This window comes from Macrobrachium rosenbergii, chromosome 55 (assembly GCF_040412425.1).
Source record: "Macrobrachium rosenbergii isolate ZJJX-2024 chromosome 55, ASM4041242v1, whole genome shotgun sequence".
Lineage (NCBI taxonomy): Eukaryota > Metazoa > Arthropoda > Malacostraca > Decapoda > Palaemonidae > Macrobrachium > Macrobrachium rosenbergii.
In genome coordinates, this window is record NC_089795.1 from 88,951,730 (window position 1) to 88,975,649 (window position 23,920).

General features: G+C 35.2%; 2 protein-coding genes across 2 annotated transcripts in view; one reads left to right on the forward strand and one right to left on the reverse strand.

The window, feature by feature from the left end:
- Positions 1 to 13,579, reverse strand: part of LOC136835627 (CAP-Gly domain-containing linker protein 4-like) — a 135,516-nt gene extending 121,937 nt beyond the window's left edge. The window contains 1 exon segment of the mRNA XM_067099399.1: positions 13,452 to 13,579. The gene's annotated coding sequence lies outside the window, so the exon portion shown is untranslated.
- An 8,902-nt stretch (positions 13,580 to 22,481) lies between these two features.
- Positions 22,482 to 23,920, forward strand: part of LOC136835871 (cilia- and flagella-associated protein 57-like) — a 39,552-nt gene continuing 38,113 nt past the window's right edge. Inside the window, exons 1-2 of the mRNA XM_067099716.1 lie at positions 22,482 to 22,681; positions 23,389 to 23,599. Of these exons, the coding sequence (XP_066955817.1) occupies positions 22,482 to 22,681; positions 23,389 to 23,599 (411 nt within the window). The remainder of the gene's footprint in view (positions 22,682 to 23,388; positions 23,600 to 23,920) is intronic.

Sequence of the window (23,920 nt, forward strand, 5' to 3'; positions counted from 1 at the left end):
TCCCATAATTGTTCCATATTATCATTAGTGTTATCATTAATATAAACTTTACGCTAACTCATTTCCATATAAATTATTATTATTATTTACGCACGAACATGTATCGTATTAAGATACATGTTCAAATTGTTACTAATAATAAGTGTTAATAATAATAATAATAATAATAATAATAATAATAATAATAATGTACAGATCATCACGTTCTTCGTACGTGAATTAAACAATGAGGGAATTGCATTCATGAAAGTCACGTAGGTACACGAAAAAAACTTAGGTACCGTGTACCATTCAACTCTCTCTAGACACGTATTATACTTGTAATGAGTTTTCAGGCCTCCTCGTGTACTGCTGAGAATTACAATAAAGGAATTCAGGGTAGGCCTTTATTTATATATATATATATATATATATATATATATATATATATATATATATATATATATATATATATATATATATATATATATATATATATATATATATATATATATATATATATATATATATAACAGTTTTAGCCGATGATTATGACCGTTCAGGAAACGCCCAAGTGAAACTGACGAACTAATTCTCTCAGGGAGAGAGAGAGAGAGAGAGAGAGAGAGAGAGAGAGAGAGAGAGAGAGAGAGAGAGAGAGAGAGAGAGAGAGATCCCCTCACTCCCACAGCCAGCAGGTTTTAGCTTTTAAAGGCACCATTTGGGCAGAGCATTCCAGGGATTATATATATATATATATTATATATATATATATATATATATATATATATATATATATATATATATATATATATATATATATATATATATATATATATATATATATATATATAAATATATAAATTTTTATATATATATATATATATATTTTTATACAAATATATATATTATATATATTTTTTTTTCTCGAAAGGCAGAAAGTAGGTGAGTGGGTTTGCAAAAGCGTAATCCGCTTTGGCCTGCATTCCTCAGACACCTTTTGGGTTTTAAAAACTCAGGCTTCCTCCCCTGTGAGCGGGCTGGTGAAAACTCACATGTGAGTGTGTGACTTTTCGTCTCCCTTTTCCAGTAGGCTCGGCGGACGGATGGCCTTCTGTTAATCCGTCTTGTGAGGCGTTGCGAACGCGTGATAACTTTCTCTCTCTCTCTCTCTGTCGTTATTTTCACCATATTCATCATTATTGTTCAGTGCTGATTTTTCGTACGTATCTCTCTCTCTCTCTCTCTCTCTCTCTCTCTCTCTCTCTCTCTCTCTCTCTCTTTGTTCTTCTCACTTTCATCATATTCATCATTATTGTTCAGTGCTGTTTTTTTCATTTTATCTCTCTCTCTCTCTCTCTCTCTCTCTCTCTCTCTCTCTCTCTCTCTCTCTCTTTGTTCTTCTCACTTTCATCATATTCATCACTATTGTTCAGTGCTGTTTTTTTCATGCGTATCTCTCTCTCTCTCTCTCTCTCTCTCTCTCTCTCTCTCTCTCTCTCTCTCTCTCTCTCTCTCTTTGTTCTTCTCACTTTCATCATATCATTATTGTTCAGTGCTGATTTTTCTCTCTCTCTCTCTCTCTCTTCTCTCTTCTCTCTCATTTTCATTATATTCATCATTGTTGTTCAGTGCTGATTTTCCGTGCATCTCTCTCTCTCTCTCTCTCTCTCTCTCTCTCTCTCTCTCTCTCTCTCTCTCTCTCTCTCTCTTTCTTCTTGCCATTATCATCATTTTATAATTGTTTAGAACTGATTTTTAGTGCATTGTACTGGGACACTGTTCGACTACAGTAAAATATGCCAAATTATTTACTGTAGAATGGCCTGGTGTCTGTCATTCATTTTTTAATTTTATGTGTACTAAAAGATCCTGGAATACTTGAGTAACCTGGTTTAATGTTTTAGATGGTCTTCCACATGATCTTCTAAGATTCAGGTTTTTTTATTTCGAGAAATCAGGTGCCTACTTAGAGTGCAGCATCAGTTATTACACTGATGATTTGATTTTTCATTCCCTGTGCAGATGGTATGATTCGGCATCTTTGCTTTTCATAGACGTTATGTAAATAATAATAATAATAATAATAATAATAATAATAATAATAATAATAATAATAATAATAATAATAATGGCAATGACTACACAGTTGCTGAAGTTGTGGTAAAAATAGTAATTAATAATAATGGTAATGGCAGTACTGATATTGAGAATAGTAGTAAGAATATGAAAAGTGATAACAATTAGAAACAGCTTGCATACAACTGAAACAGCTTTTACAACGGTTGAGGTCAAACTTGCTGAAACTGAATTTGTCAGCGCTGCCTTTGATGTAGTTTATCACGGCGCAGTCAGATTTTACAGGATATAATTATTTACTTAAAAAATTGATATTTTAAATATTTCTGTTTTAGACTCATCAGGGTAGTCACAAGACAACTTCAAGGATTCATCTTTCAGTGGGCATGAGAGGGGGAAATTGTTGTCGATTTTTTTAAAGCATACCCCACTAGAGATCTGCGGTATCTGGCGGTCAGTTTAAGCAATCTTTGACCTTTGCTGTTTTCTTTGACCTTTGCTGCTGCTTCCGGCCGCACAGCTGACCTTCAGAGAAAGGTGTTACAGTATGCAGGCGAACCAGTCCTTCTTGCAATGATGCAACCTCCCCTGAGGCATAGTATATCAGCTGCTGGTCTACACAGAGGGCTGGAGCTGGTCATTATCAATTATGTAATCAGTGAGACGTGGGGGAAGATTAGCCAGATGAACCCAGTACAGTTTTGAAGTAACTGGAATGCTGTATTTTGTGTTGCCTTAACCTTTCTATCTTTCTTTTGGCATTGCTTCAAAATGTATCACACCTGACTATAATATGTATATTATATATATATATATATATATATATATATACCTATATATATATATATATATATATATTATATATATATATATATATATATATATATATATATATATATATATATATATATATATATATATATATATATATATATATATGTGTGTGTAGTATATATATGCATATATATATATATATATAAATATATATATATATATATATATATATATATATATATATATATATATATATTATATAGATATATATATATATATATATATATATATATATATAAAAAATGTCCTTCCGAGTAGGACGAATTAAATATTAATGACATTTGTAGCTTAATTTATGTATGGAAAATGTCCTGGTGATGTGATATATATATATATATATATATATATATATATATATATATATATATATATATATATATATTTTATTTTATATATTTAATTTTTTTTTTTTCCCCTGAATATTTATCTCATAGCTGGATGCCACCAGCAGCCATGCCCATTTGTCTAGTAAACATAACTGCACGCAAGAAATTGGTATTTGATTTTGTGAAATACCATTGTGTAAATGATATTTACACTATTTGTCAAATGCGTTATAGTCTTATCAGCGATAAAATTCTATAAACAAGTGAAAAGTCTACTCGTGCTGGTAGGCATTAAGCCTGAGAGTTTGTGGATCAAGTCCACACACACACACACACACACACACGCACACGCACACGCACACGCGCACACACACGAGGAGGCAGCAGCTAGTTAAAGTCTACGCTATTTTACCTCCACGTTTCAGTACCTCTATTACAGTTTACGGGCGTAAGCTCCACCGTCTCTCACATTACGAGAAGATTTACTGCCCCCGAGTTCGTGGCAGGAAACAAGGAAATACTGATATGGGGTGGCGTCTATTCTACTTTGGTTTTCTCTTAGTAATGATGGGTATTCTCTTGATTACGATAGATATATGAAGACAAGATATTCTTTTGATTATGGTGGTTATGAAGACACGACTCTAAACCGCTAATTAGGTTAGCTTATGCATATTTTGCATAACTTTAGCCGCTTAATTTTTTCTGATCTGCTTGGTATTAAATGTCTTTGGTTAATGGGGATTGGTGTGTGTTTTATAGGGGGTAAGGGAGAAGGGTTCAAGTATATAAAGGTATCTTTTTTAAAGAACAGAGGCCATTAGGAATGGAATATAAAATTTAGGCTTGATGCCAAGCTCCAGGACTTATGAAGCCATTCAGCGCTGAAAGAAAACAGAATAAAACAGTTTTAACAGGTATAACAGAAGGAAAATCTTTTGCAGTTGCACTATGAAACAGCTTTTAGGAGATGGTTGAAGAAAGCGGGTTGGAAGAAAGAGAATATGAAACGGAGGTACAGGAATTCCATAAAAATTCCCTTTTTATGCAATTCGAGTCATTTTAATCATGCATAAACCAGTTCTAAACATAGTAGAATTTGTCACGACCACTCTGTTCCTTGAAGTGTTACGTAAAACGGTCTCGATTTACTACGAATACTCGAGGGGCAGTATCGGTGTCAAAGGTACTGTAACAAAATCCTTCTGTGGTCAGCGAGGTCCGATTGACGTTTCGTGTTGTCTTAGGATATTTGTCTGCTTAATACACGCGATTTTCTTTAATTGTTTTGCTTTTGTAGGAGGTTTTCTTGAGATGTCATTGTACTTGGCGTTTTTGCAACGCTGCATTTGTTTGTGATCGAGTTGTTTTGTCTACACCGGTTCTCTTGTTAGTTTCGTTTGTGATTTTTGATGGTGCATGATGGTGAAGAGTCTCTCTCTCTCTCTCTCTCTCTCTCTCTCTCTCTCTCTCTCTCTCTCTCTTTTAGTCATGATTTTGTGTACATCTTTCTCCATTACTTCCCAATTCAGAGAGACGATCAGTTTTATTTGGGCTTCATGGATGGTAGTCCCCCCCCTCTCTCTCTCTCTCTCTCTCTCTCTCTCTCGATTTCAGTAATGATTTTCTTTCATATTTTTCAACACAGAGAGACGATAATTTTTATTTGTGTTTCATGGATGTTTGTAACTCTCTCTCTCTCTCTCTCTCTCTCTCTCTCTCTCTCTCTCTCTCATAAAGACGCCAAGGACTAACGAGAATGCATTGAGTTTCATGAATAAGATATACGCCATGCTAATTCGCCATGATATGCACCTTATAGGTTAATTTAGCCCTAATGCTCCGTAGCAATAAAGGTCCGTTTCCAATCCTCCCTCTCTCGCTGGGTTTGACACGGAGGTGGGAAACAGCGCTGTGCTTCTAAGGAGTGATGTTGGCACAGCTAATTAGCGGACAATAGTGTGAAGTTTAAGTATCAAATATTTTTTTTACACGCAGATATAAAACTTACAGACGGTCGTGTCTGTGTTTTATGCAGAGAGATTTGGTGTCATTTGTGTTTAGCATAATTGCGTGTTGATTCACCAGCTAGATTTGATTTTGTGCATTTCTGAGTTATCCCTGCGTGAATGCAATTGAGAGAGCTTAAAGTTGTGTTTTAATCAAGTGTCATTCCGTATTTTCTTGTTCCAAGGTATATTGATAGTTGCCAATGTGGCCTATAGTAAAGAATACCCTAAATTTACTTAATTCTTGTGCAATTTCGAACTTACTATTGTAACTTGACAGCGTCTTTCTTACAAACGCAAAGTAAATGTTAAATGTAAACCCGCATTTTAATTACTTGTTTACAAAAGCATGTTTCCATTACATTACCGCTTGCTTGCGGGCATGAATGCAAACTGTGCTTCCATCTGAGCTCCATCGCATTCAAGCACGCACTTGAGCACTTCCATTTTTGAGGGTCGTTCGTGCACGAAACAATGGCCCACTATCGCTTGTTGCAAGCACAAGTTGCGAATTAATTTTAGTGTGAAATACCCGTTTAATATCTGGGGAGCTATTTTTTCCAAACATTTTTTAATTATAGGCCTGTTGAATTTTTTATTCCTTTAAATGCAAAATCTAAAGGTTTGAATTTAAGTAAATTCACTTATTAAAGGGACTGACACGGTTAGGGAGAGAAGCGAAAATTCACGAAATTCAGCATTTTTTTAATCCAAGGTCAGAAAACTAAACGAAACTTGAAAAATGAGGTAAAAAAAGTGTTTTTTCCCAAGGCCTGAAAGGAAAGACGACAACGTGTCCCCATTCACGGCAGTCTTAAGTCATCTTGCAAGCAAATGCACAGGCAAACAAGCAATCAAAGAAACAAATATGGTGAGACGAACTGCGGCACTGCGGATGCCAGGGAGTCCGACGCTAAGGGTGGTTGGAGCAACAGAGTGCCATGCCACTCTCTCTCTCTCTCTCTCTCTCTCTCTCTCTCTCTCTCTCTCTCTCTCTCTCTCTGGTACTCCCAGTGAAGTTTATATTGCATTTTGGAAGAAGTCCCGCGAAATAAATTGCCTCTCTCTCTCTCTCTCTCTCTCTCTGAGATGCATTTTTCACTGGAGTGGATACTACGTTTGGGGAAGTTTGAATAATTCCCAACTTCCGTCGTAATTGGTCACGAGGCTGAAATATACGCTCGTAATTGCTTGCGCATGCATGTGTACTCAACGTGGTTTGCCTGAGCGTGTATGTATGTATGTGTGTGTATATATATATATATATATATATATATATATATATATATATATATATATATATATATATATATATATATATATATATATATATATATATATGAATGCATATATATATACTTATTTATTATATAATATATATATATATATATATATATATATATATATATATATATATATATATATGAACACACACAAGCCTCACCAGCAACAAGTCTTCCATTTACTTATTAGGCATCGTTCGTCCTCTCTTCCTCATTTTCAGTTACTCCCGTTGGCTGCATAAGAATCTCGTTCATCCTTGTCAAAATATCGCAAAATATTTTCTTACGAGTTTTTCCTTAACATTCTGTTCACGAAACATCAAGTCCACAGACTTCTTCTTAGCAGACTTTTTCTTTGCGTATGTCTGATTCTGTCCTGTTAAGTAATCGGTATTTTGATTGTTGAATAGTTTGCAATTTTAGCTCCCATTCATATTCACCGTTTTTGTGTATGTATATATGTATGTATAAATAAAGGCAATAGCATTTATCATGTTCCATATCTTCGTGATTCAGTGATACGTATGTATGTATAAATGTCTGTATAAATAAAGGCAATAGCATTTATCATGTTTCATATCTTTGTGATTCAGTAATACGCATGTATGTATAAATGTATGTATAAATAAGGGCAATAGCATTCATCACGTTCCGTATCTTTGCGATTCAGTTATACGTATGTATGTATGTATATATGTATAAATGTATGTATAAATAAGGGCAATAGCATTCATCACGTTCCGTATCTTCGCGATTCAGTTATACGTATGTATGTATGTATGTACGTATGTATGTATGTATGTGTGTATGTATGTATGTATGTATGTATGTATATGCACGTGTTTTTCATTTGTTATCCGAACTCCGCTTCTTCTTAGAAGATTCGGGTCAACATGTCTTCAACAGCCGTTGTCTTGTCGTCGGGAAAGCTCTTCATCATTGATGTCATATTGACAAGAGATTTTTTTTTTTTTGCAGAGCTGCTGTTATTTATTTTTCTCTTCTCCTTTTCATTCGTCCTTTTATTCATCTCGCTTGGATTGTGGACTTATTCATTTTTATCTCCTTTTCCATTCGTCCTTTTCTTCATCTCGCTTGGATGATGGACTTATTTCCGAGACGAGCATCGCAGACATACATTTCCGTAGCCATATTCAGACAGGCCTTCTCGTCTTGTGCTAAACTTAATCCAGTAGTATTTTGCTGGAATACGAAGGATCGTATACGTTTCATTTCTATCTATTTTTATCGTGGTGAAGGCAATTAATTTTTCCCTTATTCTACAGTTTCGTTCACAGTCTTCTGTTTTTTTTGTGTTTATGTAATAGGTTTTTTCTTGTTGTATATGTATTTATGGTGTTACATTTTTAGTGTTCTGTAAAAGAAAATTATTGTGACGGCATTGTCCGTCCGCACTTTTTCTGTCCGCCATCAGATCTTAAAAGCTACTGAGGATAGAGGGCTGCAAATTGATAATTTGATCAACCACCCCCCAATCATCAAACACACCAAATTGCAGCCCTATAGCCTCAGTAGTTTTTATTTTATTTTAGGTTAAAGTTATTCATGACCGTGCGTCTGGCAACGCTAAAAGATAGGCCACCACCGAGCCGTGGCTGAAAGCTCCATGGGCCACGGCTCATACAGCATTATACACTGTACAGAAAACTCGATTTCGCCGAAGTTTCTTAAAGTTAAAGTTATCCGTGACCATGCGTCTGGCAACGCTATAGGATAGGCCACCACCGGGCCGTAGCTGAAAGCTTCATGGGCCACGGCTCATACAGCATTATACACTGTACAGAAAATGCACAGAAAACTCGATTGCGCCGAAGTTTCTTCGGCGCAGTTTTTTACTTGTTTCATTATGAATGACTAAGGTAAAATTTGTCTTTTGAAAGTAGCCACTTATAATAATCTGAACTACTGCAGTAAAGTTTTGGTCGAGAGTATCAGGTTTTATTTTCTCTCTCTCTCTCTCTCTCTCTCTCTCTCTCTCTCTCTCTCTCTCTCTCTCTCTCTCTCTATAAAGAGCAGATCTTCCCGATGTTTTATAGCTTTCTCTCCCCGTTGAATGTCTCATTTTCGTGATGTAAATAACATCAGACCTTAGAACGTCACTGCCACCTCAGCATGCAACATCTTTTTGTCCGTGTCAAATTTCAAGAGGAAATGTCCTTTATTATTATTATTATTATTATTATTATTATTATTATTATTATTATTATTATTATTATTATTATTATTATTCAGAATATGAACTTATTAATTTCATTCCTTATATTTTTTTCTTTGTTTAGAGGTAAAACTAAGACGATGTTATTATTATTATTATTATTATTATTATTATTATTATTATTATTATTATTATTATTATTATTATTATTCAGAATATTAACTTATTAATTTCATTCATTATATTTTTCTTTGTTTAGAGGTAAAACTAAGACGTTATTATTATTATTATTATTATTATTATTATTATTATTATTATTATTATTATTATTATTATTATGAAAATGAACTTAATCTTTTATTCGTATAGAGGTAATACTAAAACGTTATTATAATTTTTATTATTATTATTATTATTATTATTATTATTATTCAGAATATGAACTTATTAATTTCATTCCTTATATTTTTTCTTTTTTTTGAGGTAAAATTAAGACGTTATGTGAGAGGTGTCAACTTAACTCCCTAAAATTAATTGGCTTTGGAATTCATCCTACCCTTGTTCCCTTAGGAGGCTATAAAGTCTATTAATTCCTTCGTCTTTTCCCTTCTACTGGTGTCTTCGGATCTGGGCAATAAATGGGCATCAGGTTGCCCCCCCCTCTCATTGGACTTTACTCTTGAATAGAAAATATTATTGAAAATTTTTTTAGTTTGATAATGAGGTTCTCCAAAAAAAATGTATTAAACTTCTTCAGTTATAGTCTACCAATGCCTCCCCATCTTATCTGTGACACGTTCCGCGATGACCATCGTCGTTGCGACGCCTGATTACACCGTCTAATTAATCATCCCACTTTGCCCTTAATTTCTCCTACTTCAACTACGCAGCACTTAGAGTGGAGTTGCTGGTTTCATTGATCCAAATGCACTTCAATGCGAAGGTTTTTGTTGGCAATAATTTCTCCTTTTGTTCTCGTACACTTTAATTTATTGTTTTTGTATTTCTATTCCTTTTTGTGTATACTTATGGCAGCCATGTTTTATATATACACACATACACTCACACAAACATACACATACTCACACACACACACACTCACCCACACAAACATACACACATACACTCACACAAACATACACACACACACACAGACTTACAAACACACACAGAACTCACACACATACACACACACTTACAAACACACACTCACACAGACATACACACACATACACTCACACAAACGCACACACACACATCCAAAAAACCAGCTAGTTTTATATACTGTTGTATCGGAATGCGTCTCCACAATTTATTACCGCTTTTTATTAACGTTAATGACACAGTTTAGCAAAAGCCTTTTTGGGTTTTTTTTTTTGAGGGGATGGAATTGGACCGCACCCTCAAACAAAACCAAATCTTCATTTCTGTCACCTCACGTATAGAAAGCTTGACGACAGTTTTCCCCCTGAAGAATAGCGAGTAGGTCTATAACGCTAGCGGATCCAGAAAAATTTCATGGGGGGGGGCCACCAATTTTCATATTATAAAAACATATGTATGTATATGTATACATGTATACATACATATATATGTGTTTATACCGAACCCATTATTGTTATCATTAAGATTATTGTTATTATTATTGTTTTCCTCGAAATTTTATTATTATTTCTATAATAGATTTTTTTTTTCCCATTTTATATTTCTCATGTATGTTATTGTTATTATCCATACATTCAGTATTACTATTTTGTCATTATTTTTCATGACCGGTTATTATGTCTTAATTATTTTTCTTTTTTGGATGTGCTTTTGACGTCCTTAATAATAATAGATTCCAAAGACATTTGAAAAAGCATTTTTTTTTCATTCAATCCCGGTTTGTATTTGACTTTTACATGTTTTCGTAAAGTTATATTAAATTTCAGTAACCAGTTACTACTGTTAAACAGCCTCGTAAACCACCTTATTTCTAAAAAAAAAAAAAAAGTTATTTTTATTTTTCCTAGTTCTGATTTTTTTGTTTTCTGTAACAGAAAACTATTGAGATGGCTTTGTATGTCCGTCCGCACTTTATTCTGTCCGCACTCTTTCTGTCCGCCCTCAGATCTTAAAAACTACTGAGGCTAGAGGGCTGCAAATTGATATGTTGGTCATCCATCCTCCAATAATCAAACATACCAAATTGCAGCCCTCTAGCCTCAGTAGTTTTTATTTTATTTAAGGTTAAAGTTAGACATAATTGTGCTTCTGGCAACGATATACGATAGGCCACCATCGGGCCTTGGTTAAAGTTTCATCGGCCGCGGCTGATACAGCATTATACCGAGACCATCGAAAGATAGATCTATTTTCGGTGGCCTTGATTATACGATGTAGCGGCTGTATAGAAAACTCGATTGCACCGAAGAAACTTCGGGGCATTTTTTACTTGTTTTTTTATGTTAATTTTAATAACCAGTTACTATTGATAAACAGTCAATCTTATGCGATCCTATTCATAAAAGAAAATTAAGTTATTTTTATTAGCTTAGTTCTGAATTCTTAAAAATTGTTTATTTAACTTCAGTAACCAGTGACTATTAATATAACCAGTCTCTTATGCTATATACTATTTATAAAAGAAAAATAAGTTAATTTTATTAGCCTAGTTTTGAATTTTTTTTTTTATTTTTATAATAATTTCAGTAACCAGTTACCGAATTTTTCATGAAGTTACATTAATTTTAGTAACGAGTTACTGCTGATTAACTAGTTCTAAATTTTTTTAATGTTATGATAATTTCAGTAACCAGTTATTAAATTTTTTCATGAAGTTATATTAATTTCAGTAACCAGTTATTGCTGATAAACAGTATCTTAGTCTCTTATGCGATCTTATTCGTAAAAGAAAATAGGTTATTTTTATTATCAGTTATTTTTATTATCCTAGTTCTTTTGCGTTTGACTGCTTGACGGTCCAGAAGTAAATGCCATTTAGCCTCAGACGGTCGATAATTCCAATTTTATGATCAGGCGAAGCAGCCAGTCGATGAATCAATCAATCAATCAGTCATTATTAACTTATATAAGTCATTACCGCCAGTATTCGGTTTTCTTAGCCAGTTTTTTCTTTCTTTTAATTACTTGCATTTGCGTAGATTGAACTAGATAAGTACGTAGATTTGCCATTCCCTTCGGCCTTCACATATATATATATATATATATATATATATATATATATATATATATATATATATATATATATATATATAATAATAAACGTTGTTAGTGATATATATATATATATATATACACATATATATATATATACTATATATATATATATATATATATATATATATATATATATATATATATATATATATATATATATATATATATATATATAATATATTTTTTCCTGTAATTTGACAGCGTTCTGTGAGGTTCAAAAGTCCCGTAAGAACGCCATTTGCACGAATAAAACATGCATTTCGGTTGATAATCTTTTATCTTGATCACTGGTGATCAGGATTAAAGATTATCAGTCAAAATGTTTTTATTCGTGTAAACAATGTTTTATTGGTCCTTTTAAACTCTATATGTGTGTGTGTGTGTCAAAAATGAAACAACCGTCACTTCGAAATTCATTCTTTCTTTATTATACTATTTTGAAAGAAAGGAAGACAGCTTAGGAAATCTAATTACATTTGATTCAAGTTTTCCATAAATAATGCGGTTCCATTAAAATATTATTCTGCTTTAGGGCTGTGCAAACTACTAATGTTCACCTGACACGTGCATTAACTTCCAAAGCTTATATTTTTCCAATGCACTGACTGAAACAGCTCTTTAAAACTTTGTGCGTCTTTTCTTGAAATGTGTATAATTAAGTTTTTCACGATCATTCTGTATTTCCCTTTACTTCCTCTTACTTCTTCCTAATGGACACCATAATATTCTTTGGGAGCTTGAATTTCAAGTCAGTGAATAATAATAATAACAATAATAATATTCTTTGGAAAGTTGAATTTCAAGTCAGTGGCCCCTGTGGTGGGCTTGTTCCATATGAATAGGGTTCATCTTTGATTAATAATAATAATAACAATAATAATAATCAAACCATATGTGAAAATTCTACAAGTATTATTAAACTAATTACAATATAAATGAACGTTAAATAAGTGTCTGTTATCTAACAGCTATCATTCCTTAATTAGGCATTTTTTGTTCTGACACATGCGGTCAAAATCTTGTCCTCGACCCCTGTTGTGTTTTCCCGTCATATTGCGTCGCAGAAAATGCTATTGCATAAACCCGACTTATCATTAAGAAATGAATGTGTCCTTACGGAATTAATGTCCTTTTAAGCCCACCCGACCAACCTTTCACAAATCTTCAAGGTCGCCACAGAAGTGCCAGTATTGACAGGGCAATTGATGGAGGTCGCAATACCGAGGGTATGACGTATCGCAAATTTGACAGCTACGAAGGAAATTGAGGAGTTTTGCTTGTTGACGGAAATGAAATCAAGTATCAAAGAATAAAAGATAAATTGTTGTTATTTTATTGTAAATTCATTCGCAATTCATTAAACGACTGTTGCCAATAGACAACAAAGCAATTCGCCGTAATCGACCAGCAGTCGCATGCGTTTTATGATCCGCTGTCAGACGAATTCACTAACTAAAGACATTCGTTAAAATTGCAGCCCAGATCCTGTCGTATAATTTCAAAAGCCAAACATTAAACTTCATCTGAACCACTCGTGAACACTCACCGACGCTGGTGTCTTCAAATAAAAGTCCTGGTTGCGTACGAGACAGAGAGAGAGAGACAGAGAGCGCACGAGCACACAACCTTCTCGCCACCACAGTCACAACAATACTGACTGAACGGAGAACTGGGAGTCGGGAAGTCACCACCAGCCAAGCTTTAGCTAGAAGTAGCGACTTTTCCGCCAGTTCTCGAACGCACAAACACACATACACATATACATACACAAACACACGCCGTCGTCGGGCGGTTTGGTCAACATGGAGGCAGGAGGCCCTTCGTCGCGTCATGCACAGGTGAAGTTCGTCGAGCGACGCCAGAAAGTAGGATTCCCGTCCAACCGCCATATTTACGTGCCAGCGTTTCTAGGTGATAAGGGACGTGAGAGTACGGAGCGGTTTCTTTGCGACTTTCTTTTTTATTTGTTTATTTTCTTTAAGGGGTTGGGGTGGGGGGAGGCGGGGGGGGGGCCGCCTGTGATAGATATTTTGATTGTAATGGAGAAGCGTAATCGATGTTTTAATTGTTATACGTACAGGTGATCTGGAGAAGGCCCGAATTGATGAAGGGCAGGGTGCCCGGGCGAACGTCTCTCTCTCTCTCTCTCTCTCTCTCTCTCTCTCTCTCTCTCTCTCTCTCTCTATATATATATATATATATATATATATATATATATATATATATATATATATATATATATATATATATATATATATTGTCTATCTATTAATCTGTCTTTATTTTTATAATACATATCATCTATCTATCTCTATATACAAGTATGTGTGTGTGTGTGTGAGAGAGAGAGAGTGTATGAAATTAAATGGTCACTGGTCTGGTTTTGCAATCTTTCCGATTGTCTAGACAATTGGTTTAGAAAATCATCCAAACAGGTTTCGCACATATTGCATCAGGTATAAAAATGATTTGTAAAAAAAAATATTATTTTGATTACGATCATATTTTGCGTCATTCCTCGCAGATTTTTCGTTTCATTCTCGAAATCGTTGCGATTATTGTTTAATATATATTTTTTTTTTGGTTGATTGATGGAATTATTTGTTTTTAAAGACTCGTTTTGAGCAAGTGTTAAATTGAAAATTTGGTAATGTCTCAGTAATTTAATTGTTTTAGGGTGATGGTCAAACATGTGAATTATTCAGCACTTTCTTTTATGATTTTTTTATTGTTTTACAAATTAGTTTTAACAGGCATTATGCGAATAATAACACTGTAAGCAGTAAATAATCAATAATCTCTCTCTCTCTCTCTCTCTCTCTCTCTCTCTCTCTCTCTCTCTCTCTCTCTCTCTCTCTCTCTCTCTCTCTCTTTTCCCCTGACTTATATTTATGTATGTATATATTCTCTTTATGTTTATTTTTTTCTTTACCATAGTTTCTCTCTCTCTCTCTCTCTCTCTCTCTCTGTCTCTCTCTCTCTCTCTCTCTCTCTCTCTCTCTCTCTCTCTCTCTCTCTCTCTTTTCCTGACTTATATTTATGTATGTATATATTCTCTTTATGTTTATTTTCTTTACCATAGTTTCTCTCTCTCTCTCTCTCTCTCTCTCTCTCTCTCTCTCTCCCCTGACTCATATTTAAGTATGTATTTATTCTCTTTTTGTTCATTTTCTCTAGCACAGTTTCTCTCTCTCTCTCTCTCTCTCTTCTCTCTCTCTCTCTCTCTCTCTCTCTCTCTCTTCTTTTCCCCCGACTCATATTTATTTATTGTATGTATTTATTCTCTTTATGTTTATTTTCTTTACCATAGTTTCTCTCTCTCTCTCTCTCTCTCTCTCTCTCTCTCTCTCTCTCTCTCTTCCCCTGACTCATATTTTATGTATGTATTCATTCTCTTTATGCTTATTTTCTTTGCCATAGTCTCTCTCTCTCTCTCTCTCTCTCTCTCTCTCTCTCTCTCTCTCTCTCTCTCTCTCTCTTTTCCCCCGACTCATATTTATTTATTGTATGTATTTATTCTCTTCATGTTTATTTTCTTTACCATAGTTTCTCTCTCTCTCTCTCTCTCTCTCTCTCTCTCTCTCTCTCTCTCTCTCTCTCTCTCTCTCTCTCTCTCTCTCTCCTTCCTTGCTGTTTTTCTACCCTCTGACCGCCCATGATAATTCTAGCCCCATTGCAAAAGTTCCCCCTCGCCGTCATCATCATCAAAATGACAAATATATAAAAAGGTAAATGTCAGGAAAAAGGTCTCCCCCACAATAAAAGGAATGGAAAGGGAGGGGAAAGTTATTTTCTATTTTTCTTTACTACTTGTACGTGGGAGCCGTATGGGAGATAGATATCTCAACTGTTTGATTTATTGTATGGTGTAATATTTTTTTCCCAGGCGAGACCCTTTTGCTGTGGAATTGCATCGTTCAGTGACTCTCCTGATGTCATAAATCATGAATATGACAATGTGACATAATCCTTTTACCCTCCTTTTGCTGTGGAGTTGCATACTTCAGTGACACTGCTACATGTCATCAATCATTAATATGACAATATGACATAATCCTCTCCCATCTCATCTACACTCTCGATTTCCAAGTTCTCCGCTTTCTTTCTCAGTGTTTAACACGTCTCTCTATAATAACTGGCAAAGGTTTTCCCCTTTTCTTAAATTTCTCCTTCCCACGTCCTATTTCTTGTATTTTCCTTTACCTCCTTTAATTCTTTCGAATGAACACCTTAATATTCTTTGGAAGCTTCGTGAATTTCAAGTCAGTGGCCCCCTGTGGTGGGCTCGTTATATATGAATAGGGTTCATCCTCTGAATAATGGTAATAATAATAGTAAATAAAAATGATCAAAATAGCCGTTCAATTTGAAATATTTTGATGTGCACAACAGCATTCTCGCACAATCTCACACTACTCTTCTCCTGCCAGGACATCCGTGATCAGGCGTGCAATGTCAGATAGCACCCGTCATTCACTTTCGTCAATGAGGTAGGTTTATATCTTTATAGTTTTCGCACTTGGCTGTCATTTATTATAGCTTATCAGATTTACTTCTTTGTTGGATTCTTCGAGGATTTAGCCTAGAAGCAAACATAACTTTTATTACCCATGCAAGCGTTGCTGACACTTCATTCTCATCCTGATGCGACGATTTTTGTTATTAATGTTATCCTGTTGCCTTTTTTTTGTTATTTTTCCATGGTATTATCTGACTTTTATTATTTCAGCCTAATAAATTCAAGCATATCGTCTTTTTTTTTTTTTTAGCAAAGTGTCAAATATGCAGCTGTTAAATTTTCTGAGTTATTTGCATCGACGGTGAATTATCATTGACTCCCTGTTTAAGTAAAGTATCAAATGTGTCTCTCTCACTATACATCCTTGATGGCGAGAGAGAGACAGACTTGATGTTATACGCTGAAACAAGAAGTCAGTGATAAAATCACCGTCGATGCAGATAACTCGAAAAATTAGAAATAAAATACGTATTCGACACTTTTCCTGAAAAGGGACGATTTGTATGCTCAGAAGAATCCTCCTTTGTCCAGCGTTAAGCAAATTTTCAGAACGTATTTATCTTTTATCGTGCTTTCACCAAACACTACCTTCTTCTTCTTCTTTCGACCTTATCAGTCCCACTTTATAGCAGGGTCGGCCGCCCGAGTCAACTTTCTCCATCTACTTCTGTTCCTTGCATCTTCTTCCTCCCCAAGTCCCACCTCACCCATATCCCTCCTCACCACTTCCAGTTCCTCGTGGGCCGAGTGGGATCCGTTCTCAGCTAGCACTCTGCTGGCCTTGAGTTCGAATCTCCTACCGATTACAGTCCGTTAGTCCGAATAATAGTCCGAAGGCCCGATTTGTCGAAGGTCCGATAGTCGTAGGTCTCTCGGCATTCCGAGGCATGCGGTTCACCCCCGCCTGATTAATCCCCGTCCCGGCTAATACGGCAAATTGTAACCAGTAAACACCCCTGGTTCGTTATGTTGGTATTTTTATGGGTGTTTACTGGTTACAATTTTGCCGCCCAGCTTAGGGTGGGGCTGATTACAGTCCGCGGACTATCGGGCCTTCTGACTTAAACTATCGGACCTTCGGACTATCGGGCCTGCTGACTTTCGGACTATCGGACCTTCGGACTCCGGGCCTTCGGACTATAGGGCGGTCACCCTCCTACCGACCAATGAAGAATAAGAGGAATTTATTTCTGGTGATAGAAATTCATTTCTAATGTGGTTCGGATTCCACAATAAGCTGTAGGTCCCGTTGCTAGGTAACCAGTTGGTTCTTAGCCATAAATCTAATCCTTCGGGCCAGCTCTAGGAGAGCTATTAATCAGCTCAGTGGTCTGGTTAAACTAAGATATACTTAACTCACCACCTTCATCCATCTGATCCGCTGATGCCCACATTCCCCCCTCCTCCCACATCACTGGCATGTTCTTAGCTCTCTTGATTGGTTCCGCCTCCTCTCTTCTTGATATTCCAGCAATCCATCTCATCATCCTCTTCTCGTTCTTTCCAACAGTTCCTCCTCTTTCCTCTTAAGTGCCCAGATTTCTGCCCCATGTAATAGTACGGGCCTGATAACTGTCTTATAAATCTTCATTTTGAGCCTGAATGGCATTTCCTTGTCTAAAAGAACTCCATTCACTAATCTCCATTTATAGGGAATTCATCACTTGTTTCCCCAAAATTGTACATTGATGTCATTAGTGTCTCGTAATGACTTTGAATCAGTTGAGTCGACGGTGGACGACGAAGGTCCTTTCCAGTATAACAGCTTTCTTTTCAACTTTTTTTTTTTTTTTGTGATATTTGTCTTGCTTCGTTTACTTTCACACCTTTTTCATTTTATCTGATTTAAATAATTGGTTGCATTTTCAGCATTGTTAGAATTTGGCCGTGTTTATCAATGATTTTATTTTGTGTGTACTTCAACTATTGGATTTTCATGGTAACCATTTTTATTGAAATGGTAAGTGACTGCGTAAGATCTTATTATTATTTTTTTTTGCAAGGTAAGCTTAAGTTACTTTATGTATATATATATATATATATATATATATATATATATATATATATATATATATATATATGTACATATATATAATATATTGATTTTCACTCGTTTTAAATACGTTAATCAAGTGCCTTCGACTTAAAAAGCCTTTTAGATTAAATATTTCAGCTATTTTCTGTTTACAATAACAAGAAAATGCTTCCGTGTAATGTTCTCAAATTTTTGAAACGTAAAGATGTTTATTTTTGTAAAACCTTTGGTATTTGCATCATAATCACGCAAAGTGCTCACTTAAAAAGGCTTTTAAATGCAATACGTCAGTTATTTTAAGTTTTGATAAACGCTGCTTCCGTATAATTTCCCTTTTTTTATTGTAAACATGTAAAAATGTTTGTTTTTGTAAATTCCAATGATATTTTCATCAACAACATGCAAAGTGCTCCCTTGAAAAAGGTTTTTAAATCAAATAATTCAACTATTTTCAGTTTTGCAAAATGCTGTTTTCGTACAATTTCTTTTTCTTTATTGTAAACATGTAAAATCTTTGTTTTTGTAAATACCCACTGATATTTTCGACACAAACATGCAAAGTGCTCCCTTGAAAAAGGTTTGTAAATCAAATACTTCAACTTTCAGTTTTGCAAAATGCTGTTTCCGTACAATTTCCCCCTTTTTTTAGTGTAAACGTAAAACTTTTGTTTGTGTAAATACCCACTGATATTTTCCACTGATATTTTCGACACACTTGCAAAGTGCTCCCTTGAAAAAGGTTTGTAAATCAAATACTTCAACTTTCAGTTTTGCAAAATGCTGTTTCCGTACAATTTCCTTTTTTTTTATTGTAAACATGTAAAACCTTTCTTTTTGTAAATACCCACTGATAATTTCCACTGATATTTTCGACATAAAACATGCAAAGTGCTCCTTCGAAAAAGGTTTTTAAATCAAATAATTCAACTACTTTCAGTTTTGCAAAATGCTGTTTCCGTACAATTTCCCTTTTTTTTTATTGTAAACGTGAAACCTTTGTTTTTGTAAATACCCACTGATATTTTCCACTGATATTTTCGACATAAAACATGCAAAGTGCTCTTTTGCAGTGGACGCGATAATCCTCTCGAAGGATCCATTTCGTCGGCATTAAGTTCCGGTATTTCTGGACCGGCCAGATTTCGTTTCACGCCTACTTCATCCTCTCTCTCTCTCTCTCTCTCTCTCTCTCTCTCTCTCTCTCTCTCTCTCTCTCTCTCTCTCTCTCTCTCTCTCTCTCTTTTTTCCTTGGGGTTTTTCTGCCCTCTGACCTCCCATAATTCCAGCCTCATTGCAAATGTTTCTCTCTCTCTCTCTCTCTCTCTCTCTCTCTCTCTCTCTCTCTCTCTCTCTCTCTCTCTCTCTCTGTCCCCCTTTGGGGATTTTTCTTCCCTCTGACCGCCCATAAGCTTAGCCCCATTTCAAGTCTCTCTCTCTCTCTCTCTCTCTCTCTCTCTCTCTCACACACACACACACACGCAAAAACTGACCCGCTTTTGGTCCTTCGAAGAGAAATGGTCCTGACTCAGAACGTGGCTTTTCATGGCTTCCTGTTTGAGAGACATTACTTGATACCCAGTGCCGGAGTGTCAAGAAATGTCTCTCAAGTTATAACAGCAGAGATTTAGCAACGTGATTTTCTGAGAACTGTTAATTGTGGATAAATAAATTTGTACTTTCAAAATAATCTTAAACGACGCTTTGTGAAATTGACGATTTTCTCTTTGTTTGGAATTCTAAAAACATCATGTTTCGAGACCTGCTTTGCAGTTTGTCGTTTAGAAAACTTATACATTATCGATCATTTCATATAACGGCACAAAAAAGCTCATCAGGCAGCACATCGACCCACACTGAACACTCAGCCACTCACCTCTAGGATATCTTGCATGTTTGATCACACTTCGTACACCTATTAAAGCCTATCCTTTCCAATACTTTTCTAATTCATGTAGTCATAACATAAATCTCTCTCTCTCTCTCTCTCTCTCTCTCTCTCTCTCTCTCTCTCTCTCTCTCTCTCTCATTCAAAGGACAGGAGTTACCCCTTCCAAATGACACGTGTTTGAAAGAGGCTTTTATTTTGTCACCTTTTAAAGCGCTCTCTCTCTCTCTCTCTCTCTCTCTCTCTCTCTCTCTCTCTCTCTCTCTCTCTCTCTCTCACTGGGCCAGTTGCAGATTGTGCTGGTTGTTTATTATGGTATCGATTTCCCAGCTGAAGTCTGTATAAAGTTGAAGTTCCCAAAGATATCTTATATGTAAAAGTTCTGTAATAGATTGAGCAGTTTTTTTAAAAAGTGAAGTCTTCCTCTCAGTATCAAATTAGATATGATTTTTTTAAATATCTTCACTATGGTCTTTCAAAGCACATCACGGTAACCTTTTCTCAAGGTTTTGGCGACCATTGAATATCTTTTGAGGCGAACAACCAGTTGTACATTTGGTCAGCCAGTGAGAAATACATGTTGTTAGCAAAAATAATACATAATCCTATATGTCCTATAAAATCATACATTTATTTTCCTGTGTATAATAAGATTTATAACTATTATTGATGTTTTCAGTTTGAAGCTATATATTTACGTCATTATCATAATTATTTGCATTGTTAGAACAGTTTATGGAAAACTAAAGTCTTCTACCGAGCCTCTCTTGTTCGGTAACCACTAGTTTAAGTGCAATATGGGCGCCGTGTTTAGCACCAGCCTATTGGGGATTAACGTAAAACATAAACAAAAGGCGATAAATATCATAAGTACAAACAAAAAACGAACATAAACAAACGGCGGTAAATATCATAAGTACAAACAAAAGGCGGGAAATATAAGTACAAACAAAAAACATAAACAAAAGGCGGGAAATATAAGTACAAACAAAACACAAACATAAACAAACGGCAGTAAATATCCTGGTTGACAACGTCCGAAGTTTTACCAAGTTTATTGCATTTCATTTAGACTACATTTTTAAGTTAATGATTCAATGCGTTATGCTGTAACTATGAAAACTTGGCTGGCGAATGATAAAAATAATTAAGTTATACCTATAATATGAACAAAAACAACGTTTTCTTTTTAGGTTGTGTAGCTGGACCGTTTTCTTTGGCTACTTACGGTTACTATGGAAACCAACGACGCTCTTTCCAAGATAGCGAGCGTCGAGATGTTTCGATATAAAGTGCCGTGATTTTACGAGTGATTTTGTTTTCAAACTACATTTTCTCATCCGTTGAAGATGCTTGACGGATTATAAGGTTTCCGGGAGTCGTATTTGGTAATCAAAGCCAATGATAAACGAGATCTTATGAGGATGGTTGAACGTAGACCGATCCAGTGATAGAAATTTAACTGCACCATTTTGTTCTACACGAATTTCATCTTTTGCTGAAGTTTTTATTTCTACAGGTTTGTATATATTTATGCACGGGAGCATTAACTATTTACAGGTAGTTTTTACAGCAGTGAGATATGTTTTGAAGTAATCATTACAACATGTCTTGTATCTTAAGAGAAAAAAATATTTAATGGCTTTATCAGCCAAGTGGAGAAATTTCCATGGAATATTTTGAACAGTTTTGTAACTGCCATATATTTGTTTCCTTTAGAGGCCTTTGATTTGTGTTGTAATGTCATCATATGACACACACATACACACACGCGCGCGCTACACACACACACACACACACACACACACACACACACACACACACACACACACACACATATATATATATATATATATATATATATATATATATATATATATATATATATATATATATATTATGCATGTCAGTATAAATATACTTGTGTTCATATTAGGTCTGTGTACTATACAAAACTGTATACATATGTTGATTGTATAAACAGAGATTTATCTTTAATTATGTGGTTAGAATGTGGCTAATATGTGTGTGTTTGTGTGTGTACGTATAAATCTGTTTCTAAAAGTTATCCAATATATATATATATATATATATATATATATATATATATATATATATATATATATATTCCAGGACCATGGCCTCGCTGGTTGAACCCGAGTACGTCTTCGGGTTGCGCGGGGGCGTGCACCAGTGCGTCGTGCACATAGACACCGACGTCATCGCATATTCAGCAGGTGCATTCCTCGTCCTGCATAACACTGTCACTCACTCGCAGTCCTTCCTCAGTGGGACGGAGGAAGGTGCTCCCACGGCGCTTGCTATCTCCTCCAAGAGGTGGGTTTGTATGGTTGGTTTCTCTAGGCTAATCTCTCTCTCTCTCTCTCTCTCTCTCTCTCTCTCTCTCTCTCTCTCTCTCTCTCTCTCGTATAACTGGACGCTTGTTGTACGGTTTTGAATAAAGTTAAAATTTTTATTGTTTTTTTTTTATTTATTTCAACCAGACCAGAGTAACATTTGTAGACTCAGTGCGTTATGAGAGAGAGAGAGAGAGAGAGTTGAGGGTCTTTAAATTATTATTATTATTATTATTATGAACACCTTCTACCAAATATACATAAAAGAATTATAGTACTCAATAACATTATTATTATTATTATTATTATTATTATTATTATTATTATTATTATTATTATTATTATTATTATTATTATTCAGAAGATGAATCCTATTCATAAGCCCAAAACGGGGGCCATTGACTCGAAATTCAAGCTTCTAAAGAATAAGGCATTCATTTGAAAGAGGTAACGGAAGGTAATACGAAATACAGAAAGCAGAGACCAGTTATGAGCAAAGGAAAAATAAATTAACAAAATAATTAATAAAATAAACTAAAAATGTAAGCAAATTATTAAAATACAAGGAGAATTATTTTAGGGTAGCAATGTGTTGCATCTTCGTTCGAACTTTCGAAGTTCCATTTGCGACGATGAATTTATATATTTGAAAGATAAGAGATAAAATTACCACTTATATATTGACAGGCAATTCTTAGCAGTATGCAGGGAAGGCGACCCAGCATCCGTCAGCGTATGGGACATGACGACCAAGAAGAAACAGAGGTATCTAACCTGCCCAGAGATGACGAGCGGGAAGTACGTGGCAGCGGCCTTCAGCCCCGACGAGAGAATGCTAGCCGCCCAAGGAGGACCTCCTGATTGGACCCTCGTCCTCTACCTGCTGGAGAAGGGGAAGGTGAGTAGGTAGGAGGAAGGAAGGAAGTCTCCCCATCCCTTTGTTAATCAGGGACGCCATCTTTGATTCTCATGCAGGGTTTATGTTAATCTTAACCACAAATAGAGAGGGGATGGAAAACGTAATTAATATACCTGTACCTTTGGAGTTTCTCTCTAACCACGCAAGGTCAAGTTCATCGATGCCACCCCACTCTCTCTCTCTCTCTCTCTCTCTCTCTCTCTCTCTCTCTCTCTCTCTCTCTCTCTCTCTCGTGTATCTAACGGAATTACAGCATTTAGAAAAAGCCATTCAGTCAATTTATATATTTATAGCTGACAT